General features: G+C 39.3%; 1 protein-coding gene across 1 annotated transcript in view; it reads left to right on the top strand.

The window, feature by feature from the left end:
- Nucleotides 1-345: 345 nt before the first annotated feature.
- The window catches only part of ELP2 (elongator acetyltransferase complex subunit 2), a 38,103-nt gene continuing 26,749 nt past the window's right edge, over nt 346-11,699 (top strand). Inside the window, exons 1-4 of the mRNA XM_090285643.1 lie at nt 346-525; nt 2,610-2,688; nt 7,791-7,861; nt 11,493-11,649. Of these exons, the coding sequence (XP_090141769.1) occupies nt 388-525; nt 2,610-2,688; nt 7,791-7,861; nt 11,493-11,649 (445 nt within the window). The 5' untranslated portion in view covers nt 346-387. The remainder of the gene's footprint in view (nt 526-2,609; nt 2,689-7,790; nt 7,862-11,492; nt 11,650-11,699) is intronic.

Below are 11,699 nucleotides of genomic sequence, written 5' to 3'. Positions count from 1 at the left end.
TTTTGCCAAGGCTCCCACCTGGGCCAATCCCGTCGTGGGAGCCCGGGCGTGAGGGACCGCGGGACCTTCCTGACGCTGCCCCCGCACTTTAGCCGCGGGTCTTTCCCGAATGTCCTGAGTTATTCCGGTCGGTTCTTGGTCCTTGGGGCCGCAGCCCAGTTTGTCCGCTGGGCCACGGTCCAGAAGACAATTGCTGGCACAGGCTGCCCAGCACTGAGGACCACTAGAGCCAGGCAGGGGGCGGGTCCCGGGGGCGGGGCACATGTAGCCCCGCGCCCCCGGCTGCCTCTGAAACGTGGTGAGGAATCCGACAGCACTGGAGGCGAGTAGTTCCGCTCAGGGGGCGGAAGTGCGCGCCCAGGTCCTTGCTGCTGACCAGCCAGCATCATGGTGGCACCCGTGCTGGAGACTTCTCACGTGTTTTGCTGCCCAAACCGGGTGCGGGGAGCCTTGAGCTGGAGCTCCGGGCCCGGAGGACTTCTGGCCTTCGGCACGTCCTGTTCTGTAGTGCTCTATGACCCTTGGGTAAGAGAGGTGGCCTGACGCCTGACCCCGTGGGGCTGAATCTGCTAGGTGTTCCCAGGACAGACTGTAGACGCTGCGCCAGAGCAAGGACGCTGGGTGTGCTTAGGGGAGGGTGTGGCGCGCCCTGTCAGCCTGGGGTCACCGTGTCCCACCAGGAACGTGTTAACCCCACGTAGATAAGCGAATGATGATAACGTTTTCTGAAACCTTCTGTGGCAACTGTATGTAGTACTGTTTTAGTTTGGGTTTTGAATGATTTGTAATTTAGGTTTGGATCAAATCCATTATCACAGGTACTATCTTATTTCTATGTTTCTCTCAGTGTTATTTTATAAACTTTTGTTGCATTGATTTAAAAAATATATCACTTGTATTTTAGCTTTGGAATTGGACATTTTAAAGACAGTGCCATTGGGGTAACGGTCATAGGGGAAGGGGATCCTAAGTACTTGTTCTGAGGTAGGACTTAACCCATTCCCTGAACTTCACCCAGTCAGTTGATTATTTTCTTGCTCTTTCTTTACCAAACTTCTCAAATGGCTAGTTTTTACATGCTTCTCAGAGTTCGTTTTGCCCCCATTCCCACTGGTTAATTTTGGACAATACTGTTAGTGCTGTTTCTTAAAAAGAGCCTCAATATAAAAAGTAAAGTGCTGGAAAGTAAAATGCAGTGCAGGAGCTAGCTTGATGTATTTCTTATACTGCTTTATTAATTTGATTAAAAATTCCATTATCCTCACACCCTTTGCAGATTAATATTTATATAGGAAATAGTTGTATTAGCATACTGTATCTGGAGATTGCTTGCCTCCTTCCAGTTTTTGTTTCTTACAGTTATGCACTCTTTACTGGCAAGAGAAAGCACATAAAACCAAGGGTAAACTATAGGGGCCATCAAACAAGGACTGACTCAGCTGTACAAATCTTATCTTTCTGCAGTATTTTATGGATTTGTACCATGCCTTACATCACATTTTTATTTTTAGTGATAATCTGCTGGCCATGTTAGGAGGTTTTAACCTATCAAAAAGAATATATTGAGCTTAAAAAAGTACTTTATACTTTGTTTTATTAAGTATTTGCTGGTTGGGCATTTAATTATATGTGGGAATAAGAAGATGGAGATGCTGAGATCAAGTTTTGGGGACGATGTTCATTCAGCAAATTTTTGAGGACCCTGTATGGGCCAGCCCTGCACTGGGTGGTAGTGACACAAAGATAATTCGTAATAAATAACTCCTGCCCACTAAGGACTTCTCAACGTAGTGAGAGAGAAAATGAACTACTGTAAATTGTTTCCCAGCCTCAAATATATTAATTTATGCACACTTACCTCTTCATACCTTTTTCTCAGCCATGAGAATTCCAGTTGGCATGTAAGTGTGTATTAAGCCTGTGCAGTTGGCAATAGAGAAAGGGTCTGTAAAGAGGAAGGCACTGTAATCGCAGAGTTAAAGTCTTTAGCAGTGGGTGAAGTAAGGAGAGCCCAAATGTGGAGTGATATTGGTGGAAGCAATAGTCTGAAGAAATCTGACGTTTGAGTACCTCAGTATTTGTGGCCTGGTGGTGACCTTGTATTATTAGAGTTCAAGAAACCCAACACCTGATTAGCGGTGACACATAAAGTGAGCCATGAGTTTGTATCCATTAATCACGAATTCCTCTATTGAAAGTTTATTTATTTATTTTGTCAATGAGACCCTCAAATTGGTGCAAACATGATAGAATTAAGACCCTGAGACCTGTGGGAGCTTGAGGAAGAAGGGTTTCCTTATCTAGTCTGGGGTGTCAAGACAGGTTCTTGCTTGATAAGGACAGGGTGGGGAGCAGGAGTTAGGCAGATGAGATCTGAGAGCTCAGTGATGAGAGTATAGGACACTGGGAACATGGAGTGGTGAAAACAATGAATTAGAGTGAACAAATAGTTTAAGCCATGGTTGTAAGTTTATAAATTAAGGAAGGTGATTTTATTTGAAATAATCTTGAACTCTTAAGCATCAAAACCACTGAAATCTGATTTTTATTTTTTTAATTCCTCTGTTGAATAGGTTCTAATATACTAACTGGTGTTTTCTTTGTTAAAGAAAAGGATTGTTATTACCAACCTGAATGGTCACACTGCTCGAGTCAATTGCATACAGTGGATTTGTAAACAGGATGGCTGTAAGTATTAATCTGATTGTTAAAACTGATCTCAGTTGTTTTCTGATAAACTATGATTATTCATTTTTCTTTCATCACTTTTATGACTTTACCATTAGCTTATCCGATATTATGCAATTGGAAAATAGAAGAAAAATGGTATGCCCAATGAAATATCTGACCTGTACTTTTACTTTATAGCAATTGAAGCATATGCTTAGGATGCTTAGTGCTTAGGAAGAGGGTAGAGGCAGGCCCTGACTGGTAAGATCCCCACCATTGCTCAAAGCTTCTGCTCAAAGCCTGTAAGCAGGGCCTATGTTGGGCCCAGGTTGAGATTTCAAAGATTTGGTTTGTGGGGCTCTTTCTGCCACATAATAGCTATTGCTTTTTTAGGCAGGACATTGTATTTTTGTTTACTCCAGTTTGCACCTTTGTAACATCTGAAAAATCAAGGCTTGGACTGGATCAGGGGACCATTAGAGGCTCATGACACTTGGAAATTCAAAATTATTTTCAGAATAAGACCAAGAGGTTATTCACAGTTTTTATTCTTGTTCTATTACAGTTATATAGTGTCACTTTCCAGCAGATTTGTGATGTGTGTTACCACAACAGGTTAAAGACAGAAACAGATATAAAAATCCAGCTGTAGTCAAATAAAGTTAGATGTTAAAGAGATTTTCAGAAATGTAAAATAGTGCCTCTCATTAATTTTTTGTTTTGAAAAATAAAGGGTTTTCCCTCACCATAAAATGTTGTTTTTCTTAACATGTAATGGAGTTTATTATTTTTAAGTGATAAGCAAGTAGTTTTCAAGTTTCTCAGTTTAAATTTCTAATGTGTTTAATGTTGGTATATATAGTCAGTCTGTATAAACAAAAGCTTTATGGGGCCCTCAAAAATTTTTAAGAACATAAAGGAGTCCTGACACCAAACAATTTGAAATTTGCTGGACTAGGTCATCTCCAGGTCTCTCTTATTTCTAAGATTCTGTGACTCCTGAGTTTTAACATTTTGCTTTTAGAAAGTACTACCAAATTCCTGTGGAATTTCCTCAAATGTCGTAAATATACCTACTGTAGTAGGACTTTGAATTAATTTTATTTTTTATTTCATAAACATTAAAAAATATATTTTATTGATTTTGCTATTACAGTTGTCCCAAATTTCTCTCCCTTTGCCACCCTCTGCCCAGTAACTCCCATTCTTTCTGGCAATCCCCTACCCCGCGTTAGTTCATGTCCATGGGTCACGCACATAAGTTCTTTGTCTACTCCATCTCCTATATTGTTCTTAACCCTTTATGAGTGCCAGCGTCACTCCCAGTGACTCTTTTTTCAATGGCTATAAATGTAAATAACAATGGAATGACTAATAATGTTTTTATAGACAAATTTTTATAAGCTCTGCATTTCTCAGCAAAATAGCCTGGCATTTCTCACATGAATTTTAGCAATTACGCATGGCACTCAAAGGGTTAACATCCTCCAGTCTATTCTGTACCTACCAATTTGTACTTATTAATCCCTGAGCCTTTCCCCCAATTCTGCCCCTTCCCCCTCCCAACTGATAACCCTCCAAATGATCTCCCTGTCTTTGATTCTGTTTCTGTTCTGTTGTTTGTTTAGTTTGTTTTTTAGATTCAGTTGTTGACAGTTGTGAATTTATTGCCATTTTAATGTTCATAGTTTCGATCTTCTTTTTCTTATATAATTCACTTTAGCATTTTATGTAATAATGGTGACTATGAACTCCTTTAGTTTTGCCTTGCCTGGGAAGCACTTTATCTGCCCTTCCATTCTAAATGATAGCTTTGCTGGATAGCGTAATCTTGGTTGTAGGTCCTTGCTTTTTATCACTTTGACTACTTTTGCCATTTCCTGGCTGGTTTGGCTCAGTGGATTGAGCGTCGGCCTGCGAGCTAAGTGTCGCTGGTTCGATCTTCCAGTCAGGGCACATCAGAGAAGGAAAACTCTGACTCCAAAAAACCTCCGCTGCCTTGCGGCATACCTCTTCAGGGGAAAGGCTAAGGGAGTAAACCCCGACAGAAAATCCGGAGCCGGAGTCCCTAAGGCGGTTTGACGTTGTAGTCAACACCGGCAACTCCTGCGGCGCACCTGAAGCCAAGCTGTATTGACTCCGTCTTTCCCTTGGACCCTTCAGCTGCGAAGAGAGGGGGGGTCTGCTGCATGGGCAACAGCAGACCCTCCATATCACCCTGCCCAGGCTCTGTAGCTTCAGCTTCACTGGAGAGGACACTCCAGCGTCATCGCAAGATGTCGATTCAACACGGGAGGAGACAGATACCGTGTCACTCCTGAGTCGGACTGCACAGCCATTCTCGGCGGTGCAGATAGACTCTTAAGAAGCTACACCATCGTCTCTCGAGACGGACGGCTGCCGACTTTTGCCAGTCCCTTCTTGCCTGCAGAGTTTATTCTGAGAAATCAGCTGACAGTCTATGGGAACTCCTTTATAGATAGTTCTCTGCATTTTTCTTGCTGCTTTTAAAATTCTTTTATCTTTAACCTTTGGCACTTTAATTATGATGTGTCTTGGTGTGATCCTCATTGCATTCAACTTGTTTGAGACTGTGTGTGTTTCCTTGACATGTATGTCTATATCCTTCATTAAATTAGGGGAGTTTTCTTTCAAATAAGTTTTCAGTTTCCTGCTCTTCTCTTTCTGGCACCCTTATGATTTGGATGTTGGCACATTTAAAGTTGTCCCAGAGGCTCCTTAGCCTATCCTTGCTTTTTGTTTTTGTTTTTGTTTTTGTTTTTGGATTCTTTTTTCTTTTTTCTCTTCTGATTGAATTCTTTTTCCTCTTCCTTATGTTCCAAATCATTGATTTGATTCTTGGCTTCATTCACTCCACTGTTGGTTCCCTGTAAATTTTTCTTTATTTCACTTAGTGTAACCTTCATTTCTGCCTTTGTCTTTCTTATGTTGTTGAAGTACCCAAGGAGGTCCTTGAGCATCCTAAAAACCAGTGTTAGAACTCTGCGTCTGATACTACTTATTTCCACTTTGTTTAGTTCTTTTTCTGGAGTTTTCTTCTCTTCTTTCATTTGGGCCATGTTTCTTTGTCTCCTCATTTTGACAGCCTTCCTGTGCATTATGTAGATCTGCTTTGAATTCCTGTCTTAGTAGCATGGTCTTTTGTAGAAATTGTGCACTGCTAAGTTGGCTGGGGCAGAGCCTTACTGAATCACTAAGGCTTAATCACTGTGTGAACCAGGTTGATGGGGTCTCTGATAGGTGTTGCAATTCTGTGGCTCTGTGTGTGGGAGGGCTCAGAAAGGGGTCAGTGCCTCTGCCTGGGTTCTGGAGTTTTGCCTGGAAGGAAGCTGTCCTCTGACATTCTCCCTGATGCCAGACACTTCAGTTTCTCCCCACATGCTACTGGTGCCCTTCCAGCTGTTGCCCTGGTGCTGGAGCCCAGAGGAAGTGAGTTTGCACTAAGTCATAAGTCTGTTGCGGGCCCTTTAAGAGAAGAACCCTGAGAATCCTGCAGTTTCTTCTGCCACCCCAACCCCCAATGGATTTTATAGCTAGAAGTTATGGGGACTTATCTTCCTGGCACTGGAGCCTGTGCTGGGGGGTCTGGTGTGTGGCTGGGATACCTTGCTCCTGAGGTATTCCTCCCGATTTTTATCTACCACACGTGGGTGTGGGACTGCCTGTTCTGCGTCTCTGCCCCTCCTACCCATTTGGATGGATGTGATTTCTTTTAATTCCTTGGTTGTCGGACTTCCATACAGCTTGATTGTCTGACAATGGGTGATACTGTTTTGTAGTCTAGCTGTAATTTTTACTGTGGTTGTGTGAGGAGGCAAGGCATGTTTACCTATGCCTCCATCTTGATCGGAAGTCCTGTAAACATTTATTAAGAGCATCTCAGCCAGGCACAAATGCAGAATTTCTTGAATTAGTGAGACTGCTATGATTTTATCTGTGACATTAAAAAAAAGAATAAGCTACTTATTTCAGTTGGTAATGCAGGATTAGTCACGTTAGGTCAGTAGAGCCTTTAAATAGTAGAAAGAGAGGTTGTTGGTGCAGGTATTAAAACACAGTTGGAATTTCATTAATTGCCACCAAATGATATCACAGACTACTTGAATATCAGTATTGGGATTCATTTTAAAATATTAATTTGGGCTTGTATGTTTTATCTTCCCCTTAAAAGTGAATTGCTTGTACATCGCTGTAGTTAGATAAATGGCTTAATTCCTCTAATGCATACAGAAATTAAATCCCAAGATCACAGCTGGCTGACAGCAAGATTAGGAACAAGAACCTGGGATTTCTGAGTCTTTATCTATTGCTCTTTGGACAGTCCCCAGCTGCTGCTTCTAAATGTCTAGCACATAGGCCAGAAGAAACAAATGGCAACTCCAAAACAAAATTATATATTATTTCCCCCTTTTAAAAAATCTAGATTGAGAGACATTCTATAAAACAACTGGCTGGGATGCTCATTATCACACAAAAAGGAGGGACTAGGAAACTGTAAAAGGAGTCCAAAAAAAATGACAACTAAATACACAATATGTGGTCCTTTTATTCTAAATTCAGAATAAAAGAAGTTACAAAAGACATTACTGGGACAATTTGGAGAAATTTTATGTATATAATAAAATTATACTGTGTAACTTAAAGTTCTTGAATGTGCTAAATGTATTGTGGTAATGTAGGGGAATGTTCCAGTTCTTAGGAGATCCATGGCAAAGTGTTTGAGGATCAGAGGTCCTGATGTCTGCAACTTATTTAAGTAGTTGTCAGAAACAAAAAGGGGTCTTTGTATATTCAGGATGGGGCAAAAGTAGGTTTACAGTTGTTTGTATGGAAAAATAATACAATACCTAGTAAATAATACAAAAATATGTTTCGTGTTCTCACAACTGTAAACCTTCTTTTGCCCTACCCTGTACATATATAGAGAGAGCAAGCTATTTAGCAAATGTGGCAAAATATTATCAGTTGGTGAGTGTGGCAAAATATTATCAGTTGGTGAGTGTAGGTATATGAGTTTTCTTATATCTTTTCTATAGCTTTGAAACTTTTCAAAATAGCTTGTAAAATAAAAGTATTTACTGAGATATAATTTTTTACAGCTCCTTCTACTGAACTAGTTTCTGGAGGATCTGATAGTCAAGTGATTCACTGGGAAATAGAGAATAATCAGGTGAGTACACATGTTTATAGTTATAAGAAATGACTATTATATCTACTTTTATTTTCAGTTATTTTCTCCTTTCTATTGTGTTCTTCCTTTATGAAATTGCCTTATTTTTTTTTTATCAGTAATTTAGATCCTTTATTTTCTGTACTTCACAGGCCCTGTACTTTCCCTCTAAAAGTTGCTCCCATATTCATATGCTGTCAGTCATTTCTGTGAACTTCTAATTACAGTAGTCCCTCTCTATATCACAGTTCACTTATCGCGACCTCCACTGTATCACGGGATTTTAAAAAATATTATATTTAATTATTTATCGCGGATTTTTCACTGTATCGCGTGATTTTGCGGTACTGTATATGTATGTTGTTAAAGTTACATAGGTTTGAGAGTGTAGAATAAATGTAAGGTTCCTACTTCATGGGGGAGCTCTAGAATGTAATAAGATAAGTGAGGGAATACTGTGTTTTGAAATAATTTCAAGCTGCTCTTACATAGGCTTTTTGATCTGTTTGTGGTGATAGCAAAAATTAATACTACTTTTTTCATAGGATAGCTGTTGCCATGTGGATATAGATTTACATAACATGGTAAATATGCAGTGCTGGGTATGGATGGACCTCTGTTGATGGACATCTAGGTTGTTTCTAGTTGTAAGAAAAGATTAAAAGTGAAAAGTTAGCGCACTAAGTATTTGTACATCCACCATACTGAAGATGGAGATGAGGCAAAATTGTATTCATGAAACACGTGCATAGTTTGAAGGCAAAATGTACTTGAATAAAGTACAGTACAGCGTAGGTGCTCTGACTTGCTCTACCACAACCACGGTGCAGTGAGTTCACAAGAGATTTTTAAGAGGTGGCCTTTGAATTGGTTCTTAAAGTGTGAGATGATTCCCTTGGAAGGAGTTCAAGGGGTGAGAATTCTTGGTAGGAAAAATAGCATGTATAAAAGCTTAGGTGAGAAAGCAGATCACGTGCTCAGGAGTATCTGGTTTTAACCAAAGCCTAAGATGTCTTTAGGGCTTTCTAAAGTGTGTTCAGAGAATTATTCCTTAAGAAGTTTCGTGAAAAGAGGAATCTGACCAATCAGGTTTGGGAAACACTGCGTATCCTGTCTGGCTCTTAGAGAATCCCAGTACACGTGAACATAGTGAGGGTTCTGGAAAGTTCTTTCCTGGATGAACCTGCTTACTTTTGTGTTAACTTACATTTCCCAAAATTGTTTCAAGTCTGAACTTTTTTTTTTCCTTTTAAATCTTTTAGCAGCCCTTGTAACTCTGAGGAACACAGTTTTGGAAATGTTTCTAGATATTACATTGTGGCCAGTAAAGCTGGAGAAGCAGAATAGGACACAATCCCGTGGGAATTTGAATGCTCGCTTTTTAAGAGTTCGTTCTTTCTTAGCAGGCATTTGGAAGTCATTGATGATTTCTAAGGAGAGAACTATGAATATCAAAAGATTATTCTGACAGCCACATGGCAAGTTAAAATTGGAAAAAATGTGAAGGAAGGGATACAGGATGTATTTTTGAAGGAAAAATGATTTTGGTATTGATTGCATAGTTAACAAAGGAGTAGGAAGCTGGTGATTAGGGGAGTGAGTAATCAAACAATGGGGTTGTGTCTCATGACCCCTGGATAAAGGTGCTTCTATGAAGTAAGATAGGCAAGTAGGAGGGAAGATGTGGATTTCAGGTGTAGACATGATACCCAGACTTGTCCTCTGCAGGCCTGGATGTGGGGATTTTGGAGCCACGTAGACTTGAATGAGAGCAAAAAGATATGTAGGAAACTTAACTCCTGTTTAGAATGATTTTGTTAGGGGAATCCAGAGAGAGCAACTTTAGCACTTATTTTGAAACTATGATGTGACACTTACAAAGACTTCTGCTCTGCTTCCCAAAACTTCCCTGTCAGCAGAGAGGACTGCAGGCTAAGCAAGTACCTGAGGGCGGACAGCAAACAGCTTGAGAGGGGCCAGAGGAGAGAATGTGAAGCCAAATGGAGGAGAGGAGGATCAGTGGCATAAGGAGAGATAAGGGAATAAGAGAATTTAGGGAAAGGGGCCACACATTGTAACCTAAAGGCCTTAAAACTTCTTTTTCATTTGCATTTCCATGTACACAGGTGCTCAATACACCTTGACTTCTGATAACAAGAAATAATTCTAAGCTGGTATAATGAGAGGTTCAAGTTTTTAAACAAAAGAGCATTGTTTTTTTTTAACAAGCTGGTGAACTTGAGAGATTTCTTTTGTTTGGGCTTCTTAAATTCTTTGATGGTTGAAATACATTCTTGCTTAAAGATGGGAAGCATTTTCAATAGATTTAATTTTTTAAGACGTGATGATACAGAATCATATAAAAAAGTTTAAATATAGAAAAATATAAAGAAACTATATGCAAAATCTCAACAGAGTTAACATTCTGATGCACATTGTCTCAGATCTCTAGTTATGTATGTACAATTATGCATACGATGTTTGAGTTATTTAAAATGTTTTTTCAGAGAAGCCATAATGATGAAAGGAAGTTAGTGTATAGACCGTTATACATAACTATTAATTACTTTTTGGAGTGACAGAGTTCTGCCTAAGTAATTGGGAAAATAGCTGAGGAGACACTTAAGGGACACCTCTGTTTCAGAAGACAAATTATGGACGATACCTCTCAGAGAAAGTGGTAGAATCTCACACATTTCAAAACTCTTTAAGAAATACACCTAAAATAACAGAAACGATGCCACAATGAAGAATCTTTCATGGCAAGCAGGTGAACTTGATAAACAAATGGATTACCAGTTCTGTTTGCCATTTGTCCATTTTGTAGCCATGTTTGATTCAGGCAAGTATGATGGGAAGATGCTAAAGATACTTGGTAGTAGTTTGATGGAGAATAGAATCTTTACTCAACTCCAAAGTATAATCTCATACATTATCAACCAAAAAAATTTTAACTTCACAGTGAAAAAATCTTAACTAAGATACCAAAGTTAACTTCACTAAAATTAGGACAAACTGATATCATATGATATTACACACTTAGGTAGTAATGATGTCAAATGTATATCCTGAATCTGTTCATGATAAAACATCAGACCAATCCAAAAAGGAACATTCCGCAAAGCTGGTCTGTGTTCTTAAAAAATCTCAATGTCATGGACGTCTTTCCATGGTAATAGTCATACATTTATCTATATTGTTTTTATTGGCTAAAGCATATGCCTACAGTAAATAATTTAATCAGTTCCCTATGAATAATTTTTGGTTGATTTTTTTACTATTAGAAAGAGTGTGTGATCAATGCCTGCATCCTCCACCAAAAAAAAAAAAAAAAAAAATGTGTGAGAAATATCCTTCTGCATTTGTCTTATTATTTGTTACACTATTGCTGTTAGCGCCTCAGAGAAGATTCTTAGATGTGAGATTGCTGTGTCAAGGGTATGCACATTTTATGTGTCATTAATATGATCAGACAGACTTCTCCAAAGTTTACATTTTCTTCAACTGAAAGGACCTATTTCTGGGTCACACATTTTAACAGTACTACTAACCCTATGATTCCAGTTTAATAAAGATGAGACCGATAATTCCTTTTTCTCTTAGTATTTTTGTCATTTTTTTTCTCATTCAGCTTTTAAAATCTGTCCATCTCTATGGCCATGAGGGACCTGTTTATGCAGTGCATGCTGTTAACCAGAGGGGGGCATCAGATGTTGCATTACATACACTGATAGTTTCTGCAGCTGCGGATTCTACTGTTCGAGTCTGGTCTAAAGAGGGCTCAGAAGGTATGTTTAGTGACATTATAATTCAAATGAGTGAAATAGTAATTATCAAA

Source organism: Furipterus horrens, unplaced genomic scaffold (genome assembly GCF_987537825.1).
Source record: "Furipterus horrens unplaced genomic scaffold, mFurHor1.1.pri manual_scaffold_8, whole genome shotgun sequence".
In the NCBI taxonomy this organism is placed as follows: domain Eukaryota; kingdom Metazoa; phylum Chordata; class Mammalia; order Chiroptera; family Furipteridae; genus Furipterus; species Furipterus horrens.
Note: the sequence above shows the minus strand (reverse complement) of the source record. Positions and strands in the feature narration are given on the sequence as shown.